General features: G+C 45.1%; 2 protein-coding genes across 4 annotated transcripts in view; both read right to left on the bottom strand.

Annotated features, from left to right (window-relative positions):
• LOC119978939 (forkhead box protein J1-B-like) overlaps positions 1–18,456 on the bottom strand; it is an 89,931-nt gene extending 71,475 nt beyond the window's left edge. Inside the window, exon 1 of the mRNA XM_038820883.1 lies at positions 18,164–18,456. The gene's annotated coding sequence lies outside the window, so the exon portion shown is untranslated. The remainder of the gene's footprint in view (positions 1–18,163) is intronic.
• A 383-nt stretch (positions 18,457–18,839) lies between these two features.
• Positions 18,840–26,854, bottom strand: part of LOC119977973 (E3 ubiquitin-protein ligase MGRN1-like) — a 240,884-nt gene continuing 232,869 nt past the window's right edge. For all 3 annotated transcript variants that reach the window (XM_038819223.1, XM_038819221.1, XM_038819222.1), the window contains one exon: positions 18,840–21,168. Coding sequence is in view for 2 of the 3 variants with exons in the window: in XM_038819221.1 (XP_038675149.1) it covers positions 21,056–21,168 (113 nt within the window). In the remaining variant the exon portion in view is untranslated. The remainder of the gene's footprint in view (positions 21,169–26,854) is intronic.

Below are 26,854 nucleotides of genomic sequence, written 5' to 3'. Positions count from 1 at the left end.
CCAGCACCGCCATTCTTCACCGACAGTCGTGCCACTGGCTGGGGGGCTTCTGCCGGGGGGTGGGAGGAGGGGTAGTGGGGGTGACCAGGAGGTGGGCTGTGGGGTTGGGGTGGATAGGTACGCAACACCATTACTGCAACCAGCAAGGCAGCCATGTAGTCGCCCACGCTGCTGACAGGTCGCTTTAAACCTGGTATCCTGGGTTGTTTATGTGAACCCCGGTCCCAGCCAGCCCATCAGCTGTATGGGCGCTTCAGCACAACCTGTCCCATCTTTTTGGCATCGCTAATGTGTGTGTATGTGTGTGTGGGGGGGGGGGGATTTAATCACGGCTACAGTTTGTCAGCCCTGCGAGTGTCCATCATAGATCCGGCGAATATCCGGCGAATCCCCCACCATTTTCCAAGGAATTCGATGATGTTCCATGCGGTGCCGGTGCTAGCTTCTCACCGGTAGCAGAATCGGAGCAGGTGTGGTGCAGACTTTCTGACACGAAAGTCCACAGACTCTCTGTTGCCGTCAACACTTGGGGCAGCATGGTAGCATTGTGGATAGCACAATCGCTTCACAGCTCCAGGGTCCCAGGTTCGATTCCGGCTTGGGTCACTGTCTGTGCGGAGTCTGCACATCCTCCCAGTGTGTGCGTGGGTTTCCTCCGGGTCTCCGATTTCCTCCCACAGTCCAAAGATGTGCAGGATAGGTGGATTGGCCATGATAAATTGCCCTTAGTGTCCAAAATTGCCCTTAGTGTTGGGTGGGGTTACTGGGTTATGGGGATCGGGTGGAGGTGTTAACCTTGGGTAGGGTGCTCTTTCCAGGAGCCGGTGCAGACTCGATGGGCCGAATGGCCTCCTTCTGCACTGTAAATTCTATGTAAATATTCTATGTAACACTTAGTCTCAGAAACGAGAATCCAGCCCACAATATTTCATAAATGATACTATTGGATCTTAATGTGGAGATTTATAGTAGTCTGCTAAATGCAGGCCCCTGGTAAATAGGCCAAGAAGTCTTGCCATGGAAGAAAAAAGACACCATGGCATTACCTCCAGCTCACAGTTGCCTTGGTAACAGCTGGCATGGATGATGTAATGACGCTTTGATTGGCATAATGACAGCTTTGACTGCTTATTGGGGAATTAATAGTTTGAACTAACTTCAAATGACGGATGGAAAATTGCAGGAATTTAAAAAAAAATTAGTTTGTGCCCTATTATCTCCAAGTATTGAAGCTAGGATTATTTGCTCACCTGGTAAATCATTATTTGTGGGGGTGAGATTTACCGTATAGGGCTCTTCCAGTCTTTGAAGTGATCCAAGTATTTTACACACTTTGGATAGTAGTTGACTAGAACATAGAACATACAGTGCAGGAGGAGGCCATTCAGCCCATCGAGTCTGCACCGACCCACTGAAGCCCTCACTTCCACCCTATCCCCGTAACCCAATAACCCCTCCTAACCTTTTTGGTCACCAAGGGCAATTTATCATGGCCAATCCACCTAACCTGCACATCTTTGGACTGTGGGAGGAAACTGGAGCATCCGGAGGAAACCCACGCAGACAGGGGAGAACGTGCAGACTCCCCATAGACAGTGACCCACCCAGCAGGGAATCGAACCTGGGATCCTGGCGCTATGAAGCCACAGTGCTATCCACTTGTGCTACCCCTAAAGGAAGGCTGGACACTTGCTCTTTCTATCCAAAACTCTCTCATCAAGGATGCAAAGAATTTATTGGTGCTCACTCTATTTCTATGTGGCACTAACCATAAAGATTTCTTAAACTTTACTGATTAATTTTTCTGACAACCTTTGTCAAATCAGGTGCATGTTGGAAGAGAGAAATTACTAAATTGTTATTTTAAATCAAACACTAAATTCCACCCAGTGACATTTTTCACAATTATTTTCACAATCGTTTTCAAATGTATATAGTCATTAGATGTAATTTGTGTATTAATTCCTCATGATTCCATGTCTTGTTTGTTGGCTTGACGTATTCATACTCACTTTATAATCAATGGGAAAGAGAGTGATTTGTTACCCAGTCAGTGGGGAAGCTCCATTTTCCAGATCCCAATCCATTAGAATTAGCCTCCCTGGGTAATAATTGATACTGTTGACATGACCATCAGTAAGTTACATTTGTCTCTGCAAATACCCTGCGGTCTGCTTAATCTATCTGAGGAACTTACTATTTTTCAGCTGTTGAGCAATCCAGATGCCCTATTTATGAACAGCAAACACCCAAGACCACAGGATATTGCATGCTAGAGCATATGGGGCCTCACGGTAGCATGGTGGTTAGCATCAATGCTTCACAGCTCCAGGGTCCCAGGTTCGATTCCCGGCTGGGTCACTGTCTGTGTGGAGTCTGCACGTCCTCCCCGTGTGTGCGTGGGTTTCCTCCGGGTGCTCCGGTTTCCTCCCACAGTCCAAAGATGTGCGGGTTAGGTGGATTGGCCATGCTAAATTGCCCGTAGTGTAAGGTTAATGGGGGGATTGTTGGGTTACGGGTATACGGGTTACGTGGGTTTAAGTAGGGTGATCATTGCTCGGCACAACATCGAGGGCCGAAGGGCCTGTTCTGTGCTGTACTGTTCTATATGCAACCTCCTTGGTGAGGACTTCCACAAAGTAATCACTGGAATGTTACATACTTCTTTCTCCTTGCATTGAACACCATTTGGATACTTTAGCCTCCTCCCCGACTTCTCTCTTGTAATAAGGGGGGAAAATTTTTTACATTTTGTTTTGAACTCACTTTGTGTACACTGGATGGCCCCGGAGTCACTTTTCTGGACAAAATTAATTAATTAATTGCATGTCCAGGTTTCACTCGCATCATTCTCCTGCAGTCATATCACCAAATTGTTACAGCGCAGGAGGCCATTTAGCCCATCGTGTCTGTACTGGCTCTCCAAATGAACATCATGACTTAGTACCATTCCCCTGCCTTCCCCACCCCCCCCCTTACCCCTGCACATGGTTTCTAGTCAAGTAATCGTCTTATGCCCTCTTGAATGCCTCGGATGAACCTGCCTCCACCACACTTCTAGCCAGTGTGTTCCAGACCTGAGCCACTCGTGTGAAAAAGTTTTCTCTCACGTCACATTTGCTTCTTTAGCAAATCACATTAAATCCAGGCCCTCTTATTCTTCAATTCCTGTACCAGCCTCCCCGAACAGGTGCCGGAATGTGGTGACTAGGGGCTTTTCACAGTAACTTCATTTGAAGTCTACTTGTGACAATAAGCGATTTTCATTTCATTTCATCCTTTACGAGTGGGTAGTTTCTCCAGAATGACTTTGTCCAGCCCCCTCGTGATTTTGAACATCTCCTCTGAGCCTCCTTCCCTCCAAGGCGAACAGTACCAACGTCTCCAATCTATCCTCCTAACAGGAGTTTCTCATCCATGGAACCATTCTTGTAAAACCACTTCTGAATTCTCTCCAATACGTTCATTACCTTCCTACAGTGTGACACCCAGAACTGTACACAATATTCCAGCTGAGGTCTAATGAGTGTTTCGTACAAGTTCAACATAACCTCCTTGCTCTTGTACTCTATAATGCCATTTTAAAAAAATATTTGTATTCAGTTTTTAACATTTTATATATAAAAAACACAAAGCAAAAAGAACAGAAGAACCCCTACTAGCCAATACACATGACTCGAAAAATAACTCTCCCATCCATACCAACCTTCCAAACTCCCCCCTCCCCTCAGCAGCGGACGTTGGCCTACTCTTCAAAGTGAAGAATAAATAGACCCCATCTCTTATGGAACCCTTCAATTGCCCCACTCAAGGTGAACTTAACCTTCCAACTTGGAACACCGGTTCGTGGGGATGTATAATTTGTTTTTGTAATGGCATGAAGAGACAAGTGAAACCCCAGTGAGAATTGGTAGCCCAGTCATTGTGTAACAATTGTTAAAGACTATTTATTAAAGTAAAGACACATACACATGAACAGGACTACTCTACTATAGACAATTAAAGTATATTGTCTTTATATACTTTATAAAGTATATATACTTTATACAAAGTTTTAAAAATTACTGATGTTAAACTGATTGGCCTTTGATTAAAGGGAGGGCAACCATCTCAAAAAAGCTCAAACACATCTGAATATTTAGTGTGGACCCTCTGAGCGTCCCAAAGTTTGAAGTTACTTTACACACAGTTTATGTAGAACATACCCCTTGTTCCAAAATATGTTTTCAACCCCTGAGCTCCTTAAGACATCCCCATTTCCCCAAACAACATCCAAATTAAATAACTCCAAGCAGCTTATAGTTGTTACACAAGGGATGATACTCAAGTCTGGGAAACGTCTTGTCCTGGTCCAGCGAAGATAGCCAAACTGCCTTTACAAAGGTTTTCTGCACTGCCTTGGCTCGAAGACGTCAAGGCTGCTAGAAGTAAAACTTGAACTTCAGGTTTGGTGGCCTGAACGTCAACTTGAACTTCAGGCTATGGAAACTGGCTTAATTGCTTCTGAGCCTGCGAGATGTCAACAGGCCTCTCTTGCTTCGGAGTCTGCTAGCAATTATACTTTGGTTGTACTTTGATTCTGCCTTTTGTGTATTTGGCTGTCTGCCCCTATCAAATTCCACCTCATTGATCTTCTCAATCGCCTAGGTAAACTGTTTCCACTCAAACTAGTCACATCGGATTCTTATCTAAAATGTCCTGATAATCTCGTTATTGGGAGAGTCGCGTCTCATCTGTCCTTTGGAATTCTGGCTACTGCTGCTCTTGGCAGAATGCATCCCATTATGTTTTGTTAAATTTGTTTTATTGCTGTTGCTAGGCAAATTCATGACACTGTGGATGTTTTTCAGCTCTTTTAGCCCATCTACGTATTTCACCTTTTACATTATGCCGGGATAACTCCATGTTCATTCCTTGCCTCTGAATGCTAAGAGGAAATGTCATGCACCTATTTTGCATCCATTTGCATCTTTTAAGGTTGTTATTGCTCCTCTGACGAGTAACTGTTGTCTGCAGCTCAGCTTTCATTAGGGTCTCTTTTTGCCCCTCTAATCACCTTTTTAAAAAATAAATTTAGAGAAGCCAATTATTATTTGTTTTCCAATTAAGGGCAATTTAGCATAGCCAATCCACCTAACCTGCACATCTTTGGGTTGTGGGGGCGAAACCCACACAAACACGGGGAGAATGCGCAAACTTCACACAGACAGTGACCCAGAGCCGGGATCAAACCTGGGACTTGGGCACTGTGAGACAGCAATGCAAACCACTGCGCCACCGTGCTGCCCCCCCTGATCACCTTTTGACTGACAGAAGGTATCTTTTAGGAGATAGAAAATGTGCAATCATACTTTGTATCTCTGAGGAGGCCAATTAAAAAAAATAAACAGACGCTATCAAGTCATTTTGTTTGTCTTTTCCATCGTCATGTTAAAGAGTTCCACCTGGTACTACCTTCGTGGTAAAGTTAAAACTCGCCAGAGGTCTTGCACAAAGATTCCAAAATAATAATTAGATCTATATATAGTTCAACTTTTTTCCCACATCAATTCTAATCCTGTAAAATGGTGATTCAGTGGTATTAAATGAAAAGAATCAATGGAAAAAATGAAAAGACATAAAGGAATAAAGGATTAAAGAAAAAGCATCACCTCACATAAAATGTGCGTCTATCTCTCCCCTCTGTTCATTACTGATAACACCTTGAGATTTGGAGTTTTTGAATCTTATTTAGATTATGAACTGCAAATCTTTGTATTGGATTCACTTGGATTAATTACATACAATCACACAGAAATATGGACTCCCTTCTTTAAATTAATCCTAACAAACAAGCTATGCAGTGTACCTTAAGCCTTTTTCACAAAGTAGATATCATTATTGAATTCATTCAGTTGTTTGCTCAAGGCTTTTCTTCATGGTTTAGAAGGGGACAGATCAGAATTTTGTGTGGTTTGTGAACTTGCACAAGGCAATACTTGCCAACAAAAAGTAAAAATATAGGTCAACCTCTCCAGCATGTTATATCTAGCACCTGACATTCATTGGTCAAATGCTCGGAGCTCAATATTACCCATTTGGTTTTTTGTTTTTTAAAATAATTTTTATTCGAATTTTCACATTTTCACAAAAAAAGAAAACAATAACAGAAAATTCTAAGGACAAAAAAAAACAGAACAACCCCCCCCCCCACCGTAAATACAAAAGAGAAACAATAAATTAACGCCCGTCATTGGCAAAAAACAGATATTCAACCCAAAACAAAAACAAAGAGACAACCCCCCCCCACCCCCGGTTGCTGCTACTGCTGACCTTTTGTTTTTACCGTTCTGCCAGGAGATCCAGGAATGGTTGCCATCTCCTGAAAAACCCCTGCACTGACCCCCTTAGGGCAAATGTCACCCTCTCCAATTTAATAAACCCCGCCATATCGTTGACCCAGGCCTCCACGCCTGGGGGCCTCGCATCCTTCCATTGAAGAAGAATCCTCCGCCGGGCTACTAGGTACGCAAAGGCCAGAACACCGGCCTCTTTCGCTTCCTGCACTCCCAGCTCCACTGCAACCCCAAATATTGCGAGTCCCCAGCCTGGATTGACCCTGGATCCTACCACCCTCGATACCGTCCTTGCTGCACCCTTCCAAAATTCCCCCACCGCTGGGCATGCCCAGAACATGTGGACATGGTTTGCTGGGCTCCCCGAGCACCTAATACACCTGTCCTCGGTCCCAAAAAACCGGCTCATCCTTGTCCCGGTCATATGAACAGGTCCCCCAGCCTCCTGACACCTGCCCTGTGCCAACTCAGGAACCCGCCATCAATTCTCCCCGGAACAAACCGGTGGTCCCCCGTATTGGGGACCCCATCGAGGCCCCCACCTCCCCCCTGTGCCGCCTCCATTGCCCCCAAATCTCGAGGGTAGCTGCCACCACCGGGCTCGTGGTATACCTCGTCGGAGGGAGCGGCAGCGGCGCCGTTGCAAGCGCTTCCAGGCTCGTACCCACACAGGATGCCATCTCCCGCCTCTTCCATACCACCCCCTCCCCGTCCATTACCCACTTACGCACCATCGCTGCGTTAGCAGCCCAATAATACCCACAGAGGTTGGGCAACGCCAGCCCCCCCCCCCCCCCCCCATCCCTGCCCCGCTCCAAGAACACCCGTCTCACCCTTGGAGTCCCGTGTGCCCACACAAACCCCGTAATGCTCCTGTTAACACGCCTGAAAAAGGCCTTCGGGATAAGGATGGGGAGGCACTGGAACAGGAACAGAAACCTCTGGAGCACCATCATCTTGATTGACTGCACCCTACCCGCCAAAGACAGCGGCAGCATGTCCCACCTCTTAAACCCGTCATCCATTTGCTCCACCAGCCCTGTGAGGTTTAGCTTATGCAAGGCCCCCCAGCTCCTGGCCACCTGAACCCCCAAGTTCCTGAAGCTCCTCTCCGTCCTTTTCAGTGGGAGCCTCCTGGTCCCCCGGGTGTACCACAAACAGCTCGCTTTTCCCAAAGTTAAGCTTATACCCTGAGAAACCCCCAAATTCCTGGAGAATTCCCATCACCACCGGCATTCCCCCCACCGGGTCCACCACACACAACAATAGGTCATCCGCATAGAGCGACACTCGGTGCTCCTCCCCACCCCGGACCAGCCCCCTCCAATCCCCCGACTCCCTCAGCGCCATAGCCAGGGGTTCAATTGCCAGCGCAAAAAGTAGGGGGGACAGGGGACACCCCTGTCTCGTCCCTCAGTATAGTCGAAAATACTCCGACCTCCTCTTATTCATGGCCACACTCGCCATCGGGGCCTCATACAACAGCCTCAACCAACTGACAAACCCCTCCCCAAACCCGAACCTTTCCAGCACCTCCCACTCGACCCTATCAAAGGCCTTCTCCGCATCTAGCGCCACCACTATCTCCGCCTCCCATTCCACCGCCGGCATCATAATAACGTTCAAGAGCCTCCGTATATTAGTGTTCAGCTGCCTCCCCTTCACAAACCCCGTTTGATCCTCGCGGATAACCTGCGGCACACAATCTTCTATCCTCGTGGCTAAGATCATTGCCAACAACTTGGCATCCACATTCAGAGTGAGATCGGCCTGTATGACCCACACTGCAGGGGATCCTTGTCTCGCTTAAGGATCAAGGAGAGCAGCGCCCGAGACATCGTCAGGGGCAAAGTCCCCCCCTCTCTCGCCTCGTTGAAGGTCCTAACCAACAGGGGGCCCAACAGGTCTGCATACGCCTTGTAAAATTCAACCGGGGACCCATCCGGCCCCGGCGCCTTCCCCGACTGCATGTTCCCTATCCCTTTAACCAGCTCCTCCAGCTCAACTGGCGCCCCCAGTCCCTCCACCCGTCCCTCCTCCACCCTTGAGAATCTCAGCCGGTCCAAAAAGCGCCCCATCCCCCCCTTCTCCGCCGGAGGTTCGGACCGATATAGTCTCTCCTAAAAGTCCCTGAAGACCCCATTAATGTCTACCCCCCTCCGCACCACATTACTCCCCGGTCCTTAACTCCACCAATCTCCCTAGCCGCATCCCGCTTTCGGAGCTGGTGTGCCAGCATCCTACTCGCCTTCTCCCCAGACTAGTACACCGCACCCTGAGCCTTTCTCCATTGAGCCTCCGCCTTTCTGGTGGTCAACAAGTCGAACTCAGCACGAAGGCTACGCCGCTCCCTCAATCCCTCCTCCGGGGCCTCCGCGTACCTCCTGTCCACCCTCACCATCTCCCCCACCAATTTCTCCCTTTCTCTCTGCTCCCCTCTCCCTGTGGGCCCGAATGGAGATCAACTCCCCCCAAACCACCACCTTCAGCGCCTCTCAGACCGTCCCCACTCGGACCTCCCCATTATCGTTGGCCTCCAGGTACCTCTCGATGCATCCTCGAACCCGCCCCCTCACATCCTCGTCCGCCAGCAGCCCCACCTCCAAGCGCCACAACGGGTACTGTCCCTCTCCTCCCCCAGCTCGAGGTCCACCCAATGCGGGGCATGGTCAGAAATGGTTATCGCCGAGTACTCAGCATCTACTACCCCCGCAATCAGCACCCTACTCAAAACAAAGAAGTCGATCTGGGAGTAGGCCTTATGCACATGGGAGAAGTATGAAAATTCCCTGGCCCTCGGCCTCGCGAACCTCCAAGGATCCACCCCTCCCATCTGGTCCATAAACCCCCTCAGCACCTTAGCCGCCGCAGGCCTCCTACCCGTCCTAGAACTGGATCGATCCAGTGGCGGATCCAGCACCGTGTTGAAATCCCCCCCATTATCAGACACCCCACCTCCAAATCTGGAATCCGGCCCAACACGCGCGGCATGAAACGCGCATCATCCCAATTCGGGGCATATACATTGACCAGCACCACCCGCTCCCCTTGCAGCTTGCCGCTCACCATCACGTACCTCCCACCGCTGTCTGCCACCACACTCAACGCCTCAAACGACTCCCTCTTCCCCACCAGGATCGCCACCCCCCCCGGTTTTTTGCATCCAGCCCCGAATGAAACACTTGGCCCACCCACCCTTTCCTCAACCTGACCTGATCCGCCACCTTCAGGTGCGTCTCCTGAAGCATGGCCACGTCTGCCTTTAGCCCCCTCAGGTGCGCGAACACGCGGGACCGTTTGACTGGCCCATTCAGTCCCCTCACATTCCAGGTGATCAGCCGGATCTGAGGGCCACCTGCCCCCCTCCCCCGTCGACTAGCCATCACCCTTCCGTAGTCTGCCACGTGCCCGCGCCCCCTGCTCAGCCCGTTCCCCACAGTGACAGACCGCCATCCTGATCCCCTCTGCACGCTCCAGCTCCTTCTTGGCCATTCCAGTAGCAACCCGGTATCCCCCCCCTTCCCCCGCCCCCCAACTCTCCCATCCCCCCTCTTCCCCCTTCCCCCCCAACTCTCCCCATCCCCCCCTCTTCCCCCCACCTCTCCCCATCCCCCCCACCTCTCCCCATCCCCCCTCTTCCCCCCCTCTTCCCATCCCCCCCTCTTCCCCCCACCCCCCAACTCTCCCCATCCCCCCCTCTTCCCCCCCAAGCTAGGGCCCCCCCCTAAATATTACCCATTTATAGTGCACCGACTGTATGTAACTGATGATACCCAGCTCTATTTCAGTGCTAGTTCTCTTGACCTCCACTGTTTCTAAGCTGCTGTCCAACATCTAGTACTGGATCAGCTGAAAGCTTCTCCAACAAAGTATTGGGAAGACAGAAGCTATTGGGCTGAATTCTCCGCCGTCAGGATGCTCCATTTTGTTGGCAGCCTGGGGATTTCCTAATGGCGTGGGGCAACACGGTAGCATGGTGGTTAGCATAAATGCTTCACAGCTCCAGGGTCCCAGGTTCGATTCCCGGCTGGGTCACTGTCTGTGTGGAGTCTGCACGTCCTCCCCGTGTGTGCGTGGGTTTCCTCCGGGTGCTCCGGTTTCCTCCCACAGTCCAAAGATGTGCGGGTTAGGTGGATTGGCCATGCTAAATTGCCCGTAGTGTCCTAAAATGTAAGGTTAAGGGGGGGGTTGTTGGGTTACGGGTATAGGGTGGATACGTGGGTTTGAGTAGGGTGATCATGGCTCGGCACAACATCGAGGGCCGAAGGGCCTGTTCTGTGCTGTACTGTTCTATGTTCTATGTGGGGCTGCCCCACAATGGGAAACCCCACTGACCAGCCGGCGGAACAGTGAATCCCGGGGCGTACTGAAGCAGAAATTTGGCCTGGCGGGACGGAGAAACCCACCCATTGTCCTTGGTTCCCACCACAAATATCATTCTCTCTCCATGGCAACTGCCTGAAGCTCAACCAGATTCTTTGCAACATAGCCTAGCTATGAAGAAAGGTTGAGTAGATTAGGATTGTTTTCGTTGGAAAGACGGAGGTTGAGGGGGGACCTGATTGAGGTATACAAAATTATGAGAGGTATGGACAGGGTGGACAGCAACAAGCTTTTTCCAAGAGTGGGGATGTCAGTTACAAGGGGTCACGATTTCAAGGTGAGAGGGGGAAGGTTTAAGGGAGATGTGCGTGGAAAGTTTTTTACGCAGAGGGTGGTGGGTGCCTGGAACGCTTTACCAGCGGAGGTGGTAGAGGCGGGCACGATAGCATCATTTAAGAGGCATCTAGACAGGTATATGAACGGGCGGCAACAGAGGGAAGTAGACCTTGGAAAATAGGAGACAGGTTTAGATAAAGGATCTGGATCGGCGCAGGCTGGGAGGGCCGAAGGGCCTGTTCCTGTGCTGTAATTTTCTTTGTTCTTTGTTCGACATCAATTTTGAGATAAGATTTGGAAATCGCAACAAATATCACATACTTAGCCCATCGTTAAGAAAACCTACTACCATCTCTGTAACATATGACCACCCATGTGCTTTGGGAAAACCATTAATGTATTTTCTTTCTGTGCAATGCCCCTTTAAGATCAGGTGAACTGGAGAGTATTCTGAAAGAGGGCCGATTGGTTTCCAGATTGTAACATCAAATCTCAAGAGATTCCCATTCCCATGTGTAGCGGGGTTGGGTCAACCTGTGTTTTCTGTTTGGGAGTTCAGAACACACACACACACACACGTGAAAGAAAAACAAGCAAGGATCTCTCGAAATGGAAGTTTTCTGTTTGGCATTTTATGAACAGATCCTGGAGTTCAAGCAGGTCGCTGAGCAGAACAGGGATTGTGTTATGGTGTGCGTGTCACACAGTTGGAAAGAACTGAGATGTGAAGACAGGAAGGGCAAGGGACTGTGGGTTGGACAAGATAATTGCTGCTATCTCATTAGAGCCCAGTAAATTGTCTAAAGCAGTTAGATAAGGGAACCTCGGGGGAGGGGGGGGGGGGGTCTGTTCCATCAGGACTGTTGGAACCCAGGTGAGAGATTTTTTTGTTTTTGTGCACCTTGTCAGTGTTAATCATGTCCGGGAACTTCAGCTGGAATATGGCTGCTAGTGAATGCGACACAAGGCTGAAATAATTAAGTGTGCAGAGAGACCCCCCCCCCCCCCCCCCCCCCCCCACAGAGTAGAGATTGAATTGAACAGACAGAGATTGTATATGATCCCACATTTGTACTGGAAGCAATGAGAGTGCTTGTAACTTGGTGAGATATATCCTTGTTGCATTGACTATTTTAAAGTGAAATTTACCTCTGTTCAAAATATCCTTAATGTATTAAAAAATTAGAATTATATTGATGTCTGCTAGAGCAAAATTAATAAAAAGTGAAATCTTGTCCAGCAGTTTTCTCTTGTTGGGCTTTGCGGCAATTCCTTGGAAATCGCAACAAATATCAAGTGGCTCCGCCCTTACCCGAGTTCACCGGCTGCCAAAGTGCTACGTAGTGTCTTTGTTACCACTAGAGTTGGACAATCCCATGCCCTCTTGGCTTCCCTTGTTCTATGCCCCATAAACTTGAAGGCACTGAAAACTCCATATCCTACCTTGCACCAGGTCTCGTTTACCCATCTCTCGTGTGTTCCCAGTTAAGGAATTCTTCGGTTTTAAAATTTGAACGCTGGTTCTCAAATTCCTCTATTGCTGTATGTCCTCTAGCCCTACGACTCTCCAAGATATCTGCAATCTGCCAATTCTGCTCTGTTGAGCATTTCTGATTTTAATCGCTCCATTATTTGTAGCTGTGCCTTGAGCTCTGGAATTCCCTCCCTAATCCTCTCCACTTTTCTTTAAGATCCTTCTTAAAACTTCCCTCTTGGACCAAGCTTTTGGCTAGCTGTCCTAATAGCTCCATATATGGCTCAGCATCTAAATCAGGTTTGACAACTCTCCTGTAAAGCACCGTGGGGCATATTTTATGTTAAAGGTGCTATTTCTTTAAAAAAAAATTTTTTACAGTACCCAATTCATTTTTTTTCCAATTTAGGGGCAAATTAGCATGGCCAATCCACTTTGGGTTGTGGGGACGAAACCCACGCAAACATGGGGAGAATGTGCAAACTCCACATAGACAGTGACCCAGAGCCGGGATCGAACTTGGGACCTCGGCGCCGTGATGCAGCAATGCTAACCACTGTGCCACCGTGCTGCCTCAAAAGGTACTATTTCAATGCAAGTTGTTACTGTAAGCGGCTGGAGGAGGGGGACAAAGGGCTCTTAAGAGAAGTCCATATCCACCCAGGGTGTTAAGGGAGCAATTCTCTGAACTGAACCTCAGCGAGGAACAGTGTGTCAGAACTCTCCACTTCAGTAAGGCTGCTCTCACTGAAATCTGCCAACTGATGTGGCCACAACTGCATTCTGAGGGGAGGGAGAGGACAGCATTGCACGGACTATAAAAAGGTGACCTCAGCCATAAACTTTAATATGTAAAGTTCCTTTGAGGCTGGAGCAGGTGATATTTGTAACATTTTTCCGTTTGTTGTCCACTGTTGCCCAAGGGAGATGATTCAGACCCTTTGTTCCAGGAGGCCGGAATACATTTCAAACCAAAAGAGAAAATGCTGAAAAAATCTCAGCAAGTCTGGCAGATCTGTAAGGAGAGAAAAGAGCTTTGACAAAGGGCCACCTGGACTTGAAATGTTGGCTCTTTTCTCTCCTTACAGATGCGGCCAGACCTGCTGCAATTTGCAAGCATTTTCTCTTTTGGTTTCAGATTCCAGCATCTGCAGTAATTTGCTTTTATAGAACAGTACAGCACAGAACAGGCCCTTCGGCCCTCGATGTTGTGCCGAGCAATGATCACCCTACTTAAACCCACGTAACTTACACTACGGGCAATTTAGCATGGCCAATCCACCTAACCTGCACATCTTTGGACTGTGGGAGGAAACCGGAGCACCCGGAGGAAACCCACGCACACACGGGGAGAACGTGCAGACTCCACACAGACAGTGACCCAGCCGGGAATCGAACCTGGGACCCTGGAGCTGGAGCTGTGAAGCATTGATGCTAACCACCATGCTACCGTGAGGCCCCTGACGGTAGCATGCTGGAATATATTTCAATCTCCCTCTTGCCAGAATTGGGCAGAGGGAGCAGACGGATTCACAAAGATTGTAGACTTCCCCAAGGTCCAGGATGATATTGAGGATAGCATGAGTGTAAGTGATTGGTGTGCTGAAACAATGCTTACAGTACCTGCACCACACTGCTGAAGCCCTGCATACTTTAAGAGTACAGGTAAATTTCCTGGTGGCCTGTTGTGTGTTGCACAACCTCACCATCATGAAGTGACAGCCTTTGCCAACAGGTAAATGGCAGCCAACTGTGGAACAAGAGGAGAAGGAAGAAAAGGAGGTGGAAAGGGAAGAGGAAGAACTGGAGGAAGGAAAAGCGAAGAGGCAACCAATATTGCCACTTTCTAGCCAGGTTCTTTGCGATTGCCTCGCCCAACTGTGATACCGGTAAACGCAACTCCAATTCACTATGAGTCCAATTCTTCCCAATTATACTCAATTTCATGTTTGGGCACAATGCAAAAATAAAAGCCAACAAGAAAAACATTCCAAATCAAATTTATAAATGAAATTATGCCATATTGCATCATCGTCAACTAAACCACCTTGTGCATTCCTTCAGTGTTTGTTATTCATGTGCCGTTGCTCGTCATAGTGTTACTCTTATGGCTATAGTATTTATGGTGGAAGAGTACTAATTCAGTGGGTAAGATGGCCTTGCGGAATACACTGGAGAACCTCTGGTCCTAGAATCCCTGGCTTTGTCTGCACCCTCTTAGCAGGAGACTGGACCGATAGGTTGAGAGCGAGATTACTGGCAGAGTGACGATGGTGGGAGGACAAATGCTGTCATCCTCAGAGGAAAATAGGTTCATGCTCCAGGGAGCCACAGCAACTCCCCCAGGCTGCTGTGATAGAAGCTGAGGCATCGGCCATCAGATGCTGTGTCATGATTGGCTCTGCAATTGCAATAATACTAGTGGAAAGAATGGATTCCAAGATCTGAGAATAACCCTATGTAAATTGCTACTCAACTCCTGCAAGCTCCTTGCAGTCATTCGAGTTGAGAAGTTCCTGGGGTTTGTGCTGCAGTTGGTGGTTTATGGTATTTGAAGATGCAAGCGCAACTATGACCACTCATGATGCTATTGAACTTTGAGACACAGCATTCAGGTCCATGGGGCTAGACCCCTAATGTTGACCATCCAACTATCTGATGCCGCTTCATTTAGCAAGTCTGTCTGAGGGGAATCTTGTGGACAGATCGCATCTCACCTCCTCCACAACTATGGCATCCAAGGTAATGTCAGAGAACTTTGGAGTACGTTATCTCTCCTCTTGGCCATAGTTTAGTTTAATATAAATTCAGAGTACCCAATTCACTTTTTCCAATTAAGAGGCAATTTAGCGTGTCCAATCCACCGAGCCAGCATATCTTTGGGCTGTTTTGGTGAAAACGCAGACACGGGGAGAATGTGCAAACTCCACACAGACAGTGACCCAGAGCCGGGATCGAACCTGGGACCTCGGTGTTGTGAGGCAGCAGGGCTAACCCACTGCGCCACCGTGCTGCCCTCTCTTAGCTATAATTGATTGTTATTTCCGCTCAGGCACTTTTCCACAAGTAGTTGCAGCATCTGCTTCAGCCAGAATACATCTCTGTTTCAAGCCTCAAATGAATTTAGCACCTTTGGTGAGGTGTGCAGCCACTCAACAGCTGCACTGGCTATATACAGCAATCATACATACATGAATCTGGTGGTGCATCCTCCACTAAACGCAATAAGGTGAAAATTAATCACATCATCATCACCATTTGCTACCCAATGTAATGTAGCCTCATGGAATCTGATATCACTAAAGAAGGTCATTCACCCCAGTGCTCTCAAAGAGCTATTCATTTAGTCACAGTCCTCCGCTCTTTCCCATTGCCCTGCACAATCTTCGCCCCTTCAAATGTTTATCCAAAGATTTTCCAAAATTTCCACTGAATTCACTTCCACTACCATTTCAGGCACTCCTCTCCAGATCATAACCCACTGAATAATGGGAAAAAAACCTGTTTGTGCTTTTGACAATGATCTAAAATCAGTATTCTTTTACAAACTGATTCTCCTGCCAACTTCATCATATCTGCCAAGAGGTTGAATGCTTCTATGAAATCCCCCTTTAACCTTTTCTGCTCAAAGAAGAACAGCTGCATGGTATATGGATAACTATACCCTAATTTCTCCACATTGTATTCTCTATATCTTCCAGAGATGAAAGCAAGAAACCTCTTGATTGTTTTTACCAAACCGGCTCGAACACTTTTCTTCATTCTGGATATGTTCACAAGACGCAAGTAGCTATTTGTTGGAGGGGTAAAGTACCAGGATAAATACAACTCGTGCAATGCTGAATTTAATTACTAGGCAAAAAACGTATTTGAATTGTGCAAGGACTATTAGTTTCTCGCATTCTCAGCAATAAACAACTCCCCTTGTGACCAACATTAACATGAAACTTTCTTACTCACAGAGTTGTAACTCTAAATCTTTTAGTAGCTTCTCACACTATTCAATAATGAACCATTATGAGGTCACTATCACAGTCCATTAAAATATTATAAAGAAAAAACCTAGATACAAATGTGCTAAATAGGATACTACATGGAGTAAAATATGTTTTACTCCTACACCAGCTCAAGATCTGGTGCTCTACATAGAACATAGAACATAGAACAGTACAGCACAGAACAGGCCCTTCAGCCCTCGATGTTGTGCCGAGCAATGATCACCCTACTTAAACCCACGTAACCCAACAATCCCCCCATTAACCTTACACTACGGGCAATTTAGCATGGCCAATCCACCTAACCCGCACATCTTTGGATCTTCCCATTTTATTCCCTAGCAAAATACTCATGTATTGCATAGTTAAGATTCCTTTTTTATATTGTAAATCACCAGATTATTTCCCAAGGCATTGTGAACAGGAGCACAGGAATTGCAAGGTGACATTATACCAAGGTCCATATAATTTGCCTTCTATCATCCTAGCAGTCACATGAGGGGAATTGGTGACTAAACGTGGCAATCAATCTTCAGCCATTAGTCTACAACAGATCCATAAATAAGGTGAGGAAATCCCCAGTGGCAGAGAGCTTTGGGAAACATAGATTCAAAAGTCACCTGCTACACGTTTCAGCAATTTGAAAGGATCATTCTCTGGAATAGATCTTCACAATCGGATCGCCCATTCTTTCAACATGATTTCCTGGGCCAATTTCTGAACTGAATAGTACTTGGAAATACAGTTGGCTGCATTTAAAATGAAAGCAGATGTAGCAATGTATAAAATGTACACAAATCCTCACACCCTAAACCAGTGGCTCCTGCAAATTAAATCTTTAGCCATTTTTAACCACATAAGCAGGAATTTCTCAGCCAGCACATATCCAACGTGCAGCTGCACTGTATTGCAGAATGCATATAACTCTAAACAAAATCCGTACCAATTCTTTCACAGTCACTTATATTCAGCACCTACATTTTTTTAAAATTTGTCACAGGCTGTGCCGCCATTTATTGCCCAACCATAACTGCCTTTGAGGGGGTGGTTAAGAGTCAACCACATTGCTGTGGGTCTGGAGTCACATGTAGGCCAGACCAGGCAAGGACGGCAGATTTCCTTCCCGATGGGACAGATGGGTTTCTCCAAAAATCGACAATGGCTTCATGAGACATTTTTAATTCCGAATTTTTATTGAATTCAAATTTCACCACCTACAGGATTTGAACCTGGGTCCCCAGAGCATTACTCTGGGTCTCTGGCTTACCAGTCTAGGGACAATACCACTACGTCACCACCACCCCTAAAGGTACAGGATGCATTGCAACAGGCAAGTCATGGCTCCACTAGGAATTGTTGCAATGTTTTTAAAATCATGCACTTGCCAAGGAACATTTCACTCTGAAATATTTTATAAGCAATGCAAACACATCCAGATATAACCAGCAGCAGCTGATAATAGACCAATCATCCATGCAGAAACCAGTCCAATATGGATCTTGCACTGTACTTACCTATTCACAGAGTGTTTCTGTTGTGGTTTTCCCCCATACTTCTGAGATGTTAGCTTGAAAAATCTCACAAAGGTATGACAGCAAATATCTACAAGTGGTGTTTTACTTTTAGGACAGCATGGGCAGGAGTATAAGGAAGAAAGGTTGAACCTCAAAAGCATACAACAAAATCCAGCAATTCCTTACCTCTGTTTTCAATGTACTTTTTCCTGTTCATTAAGGAGTGGGTTGGTAATAGGATGCCATGGAAAATTATAACAGCTATTTGGCTCCTGCTTATTTATCTCTGTTATGATTAGACCAAAAATATTTGGGGGATTTCGGCTGGTTAAGGGAAAATCCTAGCCTCCATGTATTTTAACAGTGGATGTTAATATTTGGGATCCCACATTCTATTGCAAAGATACAACTGGTTATGTCAGAATAACTGTACTGATGTCACAGCAACTTCCTGTGACATCATAAAGCAGTTCAACTACCTTCAGTGTTTCACACTTCATTATTTTTTACATTTAAAGCCTGTTTATGTGGATTTAGTTTCACCGGTACAATTGTACAAGTGCAAACAAACCTGCTGGATTAAAACCAAAGGAACCATAAAGTGATTTAGGATAGGTTAAGTATTCAAACAGCAAAATTATCCAGCCACAACAATTCTGCAGCTCTCTCCCCAAGTTAGAAGGTTTATCCACTCTACCCATTGCCATTATTTGGTCATGGAGTTTACTAAGGTGATTAAAAAGTGCAACATATTATTTAAATGCTGAAATGCTCTGCATTTACCTTGATCGGGTGCTGCGTTTTAGGGATAACCCACCTAATACTTTTCAACATGTAGTTAAAATATAGACTTAAAAACCTGTTTGTGTTGCTTACTACGTTTTATTACAATACATTATACTACAAACAAATGCAAAATCACATTTATATGAAATTACAGTGACATTTTTCAATCTTTTAAAAGGGTGCACTTGATTCATTCTTTAATCAATGCAGCAATGAAGCTCTATGGAAATGAACGACTAAATATTAAAATCTACAATAGACAAGACTCCAATGTGATTCTGCAGGATAACCCACTTTATGCTGTCCGTGTGTGTTTTCAATGTCATTTCACAATACATTCAACTAAGCAACTATTTACAGTACAGCATATAGAAAATTTGTATTTTCATCCAAAACAGTTTAAACTTCCAGATTTTGCTGAATCACAATCACCAGATCAAATGACAAATTATTTTTAAAGAAATACTTTCATCATAAGATCAGGTACAAGGCACAGAGTAAAGACACCATGTCAGCAGATGGAGCTGAATGAATAAAGCGTATTAACGTCACCTGAATAGTATTAAGCATGACCAAAAATTGTAATATTCAAGAATGATGTGAATATGGCAAAAGGTAACACACACATTTTGCGGAGTGTGGATGAACCTTACACACATGCTAACCATTTCCCTTTTGTAGAGCTGAATGGAGTTGTGAAGAGACTATGGTACAATCGGAGTCAGCATATTTAAGCTATTGGAGGTGTACACTGAATAAAAACATTAAAACATTTTTGCTATGACAAATTATTTTTCTGCCCTCAAATTCACTTGCATATTTTTACCATTTGTTTTGATATCAAGGTTGTTCTTCATAAAAATCTAATGAAAACTGGTTAAATGGTTAAGGAATAGAATGAGCATACAAAAGGGAATCAACCAACAACAATTAGTGTAGAACTATTTTAAGGAGAAATTCAACGCTTGTATGCATAGTAGCAATAGCATGAAATCTCAGCAGTTACATCTATGCAGCTGTGTGAAGATTTTAATCAAAAAGGCCAAGTTAAACTGACATAATTAAATGTCATCACTTATTAAAGAAACAATTTTGGGGAAAATTAGATTACAGGATAGAGTAAAATTTCATGCAATTAGAATAGTTTGGTGCAATGTAAAACCCAAGCAATGGCATACTGAAGGCTAAAGCTTTAGCTGCTCCAAAATTCAGCAAACCGATGGGCCATATTTGCTGCAAATCCTTAGTACTTCACTGCCACACTCATGTGTAGGTTAGTGCAGGAAATACCACAATAGTAGTCAGATAAACAAGGTATCCAAACCTATGCATTATGATACTACTGCAGATTATGCTCAACACTTTTAATGTGTGGAGGGAGTCAGTCAGAAGAAATTAGATACTTTACAAGTTGCAATGGAAAATAATCACCTGTACACATTTCAATGGCCTGAAATATTGGTCCTATAGTACACAATTTCCTAAAACATGGTTTAGTTTCCATGAGTTCATTGGGCTTCAGACAGTTCACAAACATACACGGAAGAATAAAGCCAAACAGTACAGCACGTTTGGAAACTTACAAAATTTTTAAAAGGAACTTGAGCGAGAGAAAAAAAATCATTCTGCACAGGTGATAAAAGTAGATACTGTCCAAAGTACAAATGTAGGACATTTGTGGTACTCTTTAATAAATGTAAGTTTCTTTAAACCAATCATGCATCATTAAATGTTAGTTCCTATGTTGCAAAAATCTCAAAACAGCTTCAATATAGGTTTAGTGTCATGAATCATGACATGACATGAATCATGAGTCATGAATAAATAAATGTCTTGGATATGATACTTTAATTTTGTATAATTTAATTTCTCAGCTAACCTACCAAGTGTTAATATTGTTTTGTTTAAAAAAATGAAAACCTGAACGGTCTTGGTTTTCTCTGCAATTCGTAGAAAGTAATTAAGATTAAAGTGCCTAACCAGTGATTTTTGTTGCTGCAGAATGTGCTTTTAAAGATGGAACAGAATGATAACCATTACAAATTAGAAGTATGAACATTGTTTGAAATAGATTAGTCAAACTGCTAAAGTCAATGAGTACACAAGAAGAAACAAGTTTGAGTCACATGCCCCCTAAAGATCTATGTTGCAAATGTCAAATTATAACATGAAGCATGGCGAGCTAGTTCAAAAGAAGACAGTTAAGTACATCATGAAGACAAGTCTGTGACACAGGGACAGTAGAGCTTACATGGCACATGCAATTGGTCATTCTGTTGTTGGTTCAAAATCTCAAGGAACCTGGTTCTCATCCTCTATATGAACAGAATTGGAGGCAGCAAGAAGAGGCTGAGATGAACTGTTGGTGCTCTGGCTTTTCAGGCTTTCAGTCGAGTCTGAGGTTCCTGCAGAAAAATACACAACTGAGAAACATCTCACATTTTAAGCGACTATAATTTAGCCAAGTGGCTATGATGCTTCACATTCAATAACATATAGGGCCATGGTTTTGATTTACATGCTTGACAAATATTTGTTCTCTTTGGGACGATAAAGAGCTAGTTACCAATTTATCATGGGTAAGCAAGCATGACAATATGACTTATATTACTTCATATTTGAGAACAAAAAAAGATTCAAAACATTTTTTCATGAAGATAGTACCTCTTTAAAACAAACTTGTCATCTGCCCGCAAAATAATCAATCTTACTCTCATCATTTAACTCACTTAAAAAATTGATTATACTTAGTTGAGATGCATCTTTGAGTAAGCCTCTTAAATAAATTATTCAAAGGCAATGTCAAGGGGGAAATAACCTAATACTGTTCCTGTAGTTAGTAACCACAGCTGTGCTGCTATTTTCATTTCATTTAAGTATTTGTGTGTAAATATATTGAAAATATTCTGAGACAGCTAAAACATTCATGACTAAACAAATTGAATTTGCTTTTAATTTCTGACTGACATCAGAAGTCTTTTGGTTGGGGTTGGGGGGTGATAAGGAATGGGTTTGCTCATTCAAGAGTAGAAGCTGGAGATAGAAATCACAAGGTACTCCATTTCTTGAACATTTATAGAATGTTCTGGTGCTGCCCCCTTTAGGGGGCAGCACCAGAAACTATATGATTGGCTGTTACTTGGGTATACTTTGAATGATGATGCACATTTTCATTGTTTCAGCACAAGGTGAACAATAGGCTCAGCACGAGACAATCAAGCATTTACACAGCACCGCAGCACTGTATATCATTGCTAGTCATACTTAAAGTCAATTGCAAATTTGAGAGAAGGAATGGAAAATAGTACCACAGCTTGATACATGGAGAATAAATGGTGACAAAATAAAAATGATTGTTTGCATTTGGAACAAATAAAAGATGTTTGCAAAAAAAACATGACAATTACAACCATAAAGTACGGTAGTTTTTCCAATGGCCCCTAGAGTATTCCTTTAATTATGTCAGAAATTGTCAAAATTTTAACAGTCAATCACAATTTGCAAATCATAAAAAGGCGATTGATAGAAATGGCAATCGATTTCTGAAGTTTCACTATTGAAATTCAATTTCTTTAATAGTATTTATATGCAAAGTTGTTCATTAATTTATAAATCTGAATAGTCCTGCACAATGGTAAACTAATAGTTGAGAAATAACAAATTGATCACAGGTCATGTTCAATAGATGTGTAATTATTATATAAAAGTCTTCAGAGCCACAATTTCATACTTACAAACCCACTGTACAAATTAGCCAGTAGTTCATTCATGCCCCACTTACTGGATCTCTTTAATGCAATAATAGGTAATTGCTAATATGGACTGTACACCACCTCAAATTCTACCACCAGGGTCTGGATTTTACTAATTTCCCCAGGGCGATAGGCTGGGAGGAGGGTGGGTTGGTAAAATGTTGGGGAGCCGGTTGGTGATTCCTCAATGTTGTCCCACCACTAGGCACTTTTATTGGCAAGGACTTGGCCGCCCACCAGTCGGAGGTAGGTGGCCAATTTCCTGGAGCAGCAACCCTAAAACCCTGCAATGTGGAGAGGCTGGCAGCTGTATGGAAGTGACCGTTTAGTGACTTCAGAGCAGGGTCTTTGTTCCTGGAGGTTCCATGGCTCAAGGAGAGCCCCACCGACAATGGCCGCCACTGCAGCTCCAGTGCTGCCACTGGAGAGGTTATCCCTCTGATTGCCAGGGTCTGCATACCTTGTCCTGATGGAAAAGTAATATGTCATCTCTCGCTCAAGGGTGCCTGCAAATGGAGGTATACCCTTGTTAGCGGCCCCCTCTCTTGGATGTTACTGCTGAGGCTGCAGAGCTGCTGGTCCAATGATTGGGCGAGCAACAAGGGAAGCGAGTTCACTGTCTTTCATTTGATAACAGAGAACTCTTAATTAGCTGCTGCCAGGTTCCCAGTGGCTGCCCATGGGGTCTGTGAGTACACGATGCAGAAACTTTGAAAATAGGAGGAGTAGGCCATTTGGCCCTTCAAGCCTGTTCCGCCATTCATTACAACCATGGCGGATCATCGAACTCAGTTACCTGTTCTCACTTTCCCTCCATATCCTTTGATCCACTTAGCCCCAAAAGCTATGTCTAACTCCTTCTTTAAAAAAAACATGGCGGAACTCTCTGTTCCTGAGATTACGTTTTGACGCTCGGGCAGGAATCGCAGAGCTCTGCGACTGCAAAACTGGCGCCACACCTGGACCGATTCAGCGACTGTTGAGGGGCTAGCAACGGCACCACCTAGAACACAATCGATTCCGATGAGAAATGGTGCCAGATTCACGATAAACACTTAGGAACCTGATAAGCTGCAGCCGTACATACACACTTCTCTCCCCACACACACCATTCCAGCCAACCAGATGGCACTGGTTGCGCTGGAGCATGCCCATCCTGTTGATGGGTTGGCTGGGGCCAGAGGGTACCAGGGGGAGAGCGGCCTGGGGGAAACCCATACAACCATGGCACTAAGTTCACAGTGGGCAGTCAGCGGCGTGCGCAGCTGTATGGCTGCCTTGCAGGCTGCAACAATGACCCATCTGCCCAACCCCACAGCCCAGTTCTTGGCCATCCCTTGCTACTCCCCCCAGCCAGCGGCACAACTGTCAGCACACTAATGTGGACACTTTCCATACCCCCATCTCTCCCCCTCAAGCAGCCACAGCACCTGTTTGATGATTTTTGAAAGCACAAAGGAACCTCGCCGTTGGAAATTCGCCCCAGTGGAGGCGGAGAATTGGAGAGGCCCTGAAAAATACCGGGTCAGGCCTACTGATAATATGCAAGCGGCGTTTACTATACGTGAGGAGTGGAACGCATTGACGTCGCCATCGAGGCACGGAGAACTGCGTTTTGGAGTGAAACTGGCACCCGCCACGATTTCGGAGTCAAAACCGATTCTCCGCCCAATTGTGTCTCCCGATTCTGGAGTCAGCCGACAGAGAATCCCGCCCACAATGTTCCATCATTCGGAACATCCTTCCTGCATTTATCCGGTGTAATCCCATTAGAAATGTATTGGTATCTATGAGATTCCCCCTCATTCTTCTAAACTCCAGCTAATATTACCCTCACCGACTCTATACTCATATGCCAGTCCTCCCATCCCAGGAATCAGTCTGGTAAACCTTTGCTGCATTCTCTCTATAGCAAGAACATCCTTCCTCAGATAAAGAGACCAAAACTGCACACAATATTCCAGGCATGGCCTCAGCAAGGTCCTGTATAATTTCAGCAAAGTATCCCTGTTCCTGGGCTTGAATTCTCTCACCACGAAGGCCAACTTAACACTTGCCTCAAGTCAAAAGTAAATTATTGCAAATGCTGGAAGCTTAAACAACAGGAAAAAATGCTGGAAAATCTCATCTGGTCTGACAGCATCTGCAGAGAGAAGAGAGCTAACATTTCGAGTCTGGATGACTCTTTGTCAGCTTTGACTCAAATGTTGACTCTGTTCTCTCTCCACAGATGCTTTCATACCTGCTGAGATTTTACAGCATTTTCTGTTTTTATTGTATACCATTTGCCTTCTTTACTACCTGCTACACCTGCATGTTTACCTTCAGCGACTGGTGTATAATAATAATCTTTATTACTGTCGAAAGTAGGCTTACATTAACACTGCAATGAGGTTACTGTGAAAATCCCCTAGTCGCCACACTACAGCGCCTGTTCGGGTACACTGAGGGAGAATTCAGTGTCCAATTCACCTAAGAAGTACGTTTTTCGGGGCTTGTGGAGGAAAGCAGCGCACCCGGAGGAAACCCACGCAGACAGGGGGAAGAACGTGCAGACCCCGCACAGACAGTGACCCAAGCCAGGAATCGAACCGGGTCCCCGACACTGTGAAGCACTGCGCTAACCACTGTGCTACCGTGCTGCTATACAAGGACTAAGTTTGTTGCGTATTCTCCCCTCTCAATCTGTACCTCATCAGACAATAAACTGCCTTCCTGTTTTGGCTACCAAAGTGAATAACCTCACATTTATCCACATAATACTGCACCTGCTATGCATTTGCCCACTCACTCGACTTTTCTAAATCAAACTGAAGCATCTGTGCATCCTCCTCACACCTCACTCTCCCATCCAACGGTCTACAAATTTGGAGATATTACATTTAGTTCCCTCATCTAAATCATTAATATATATTATTAATAACATAGGCCTAGTACTCCACCTGCCATTTGGAAAGACCAGTTTATTCCTACTCTTTTGTTTCCTGATATCAACCAGTTTTCTATCCATCCCAATACACTACCCCCAATTCCATGCACGTTACTTTAAACAATCTCTTAAGAGGGACCTTGTCGAAAGTCTTCTGAAAGTAAAAATAAATCACATCCACTGACTCCTCCTCACCTACTACTTGGTCCTGAGGTCAGGACTTACCCTGTGTCAGGAAAATGCTGGCCTTGTCTTCAGAGGCTGAACTGAACATTGACCAGAACACAGAGAGAGCATAGAAGAGACCTGTAGAACGTGAGATGTCTCCCCAGGTGGAAGTGTAAAGTACCTCAAACAAAATCTATTCTAAGATACAGGACACAAGTTCTTCAGTGTAGCCAAGAACATCGTAAGTTAATAATCAAAAATATGAGCTTTTCAGAATCAGGAGATTATATAAATTATTCAGAAATGACTGAACCTGTAACGAGCAGCATACAGCAGTCAGAAAACAAAATGACTCAGTTTTCTTTACATTGCCAAGTTCACCCCCTCCTGCGATAGTTTCAGAGGCATTGACGGTTCTTCCACACTGGGTAAATTTTCACAGGCAGCACACCTCTGGACCAGGGTATTGCTGCTAAACATTCAATAGTGACCCATCTATCCTGATGGTATTTGCACAAGTTCTAGTACAGGGGTACAATCACTCAGGCACTAGTGCACCATAGTTACACAGGTCCCTGTGGCAGTTACACAGGTACTGATGACCCTCCTTGTGCTGGAGTGTTTACATCAAAATCAGCAGTATTCCTCTGATGAGCTACAGTTATATAGGGGCCTTTGTGTGCTGAACTCCAACTGCAAAGTCACCAATGGACCTCTCATGAATGGGCAGTCACACAGCAGCTAATAACACTCCAATGTCCATCCCAGGCGGCCATTCTTCATTCATTTATGTGGACAATGAATACCAGCCAAACGATTTGATCATGGAGGCCATCACACACAAACTCATTCTGTCTTTGCTTCTACACAAGCCCATCCTTCGAGCAGGAGTTTCTGAGTAACAGGCTGATTTTGGCTTTCATGAAGTTAAATGTCAAATTTTATTGCACCTCAACTCAAAATAATCAACTAGTGCAAAGCTAGGATCAAAACGGAGAGGGTGCCTATCCCTATGGCTCAATTAAACTCTGGATAGGTTTGGCATCGTTTGTTAAAATAAACCCACTGAGTATGGTAAGCAAACAGAAATTTTGATGTTTTTTTGAAGTGTAATTGGTGAAGCCTTTTAAAGACAAACTAAGAATTTCTCATCTTCTGGGTACTAATTTTCTGCTCTCCACTTCCAACAGAATGAAAGAAGAAAATCTATTAATTCACAAAAATTTTATTTCGTAAGTATCA

This window comes from Scyliorhinus canicula, chromosome 15 (genome assembly GCF_902713615.1).
Source record: "Scyliorhinus canicula chromosome 15, sScyCan1.1, whole genome shotgun sequence".
NCBI lineage: Eukaryota > Metazoa > Chordata > Chondrichthyes > Carcharhiniformes > Scyliorhinidae > Scyliorhinus > Scyliorhinus canicula.
This window is presented reverse-complemented; position numbering and strand designations above follow the sequence as displayed.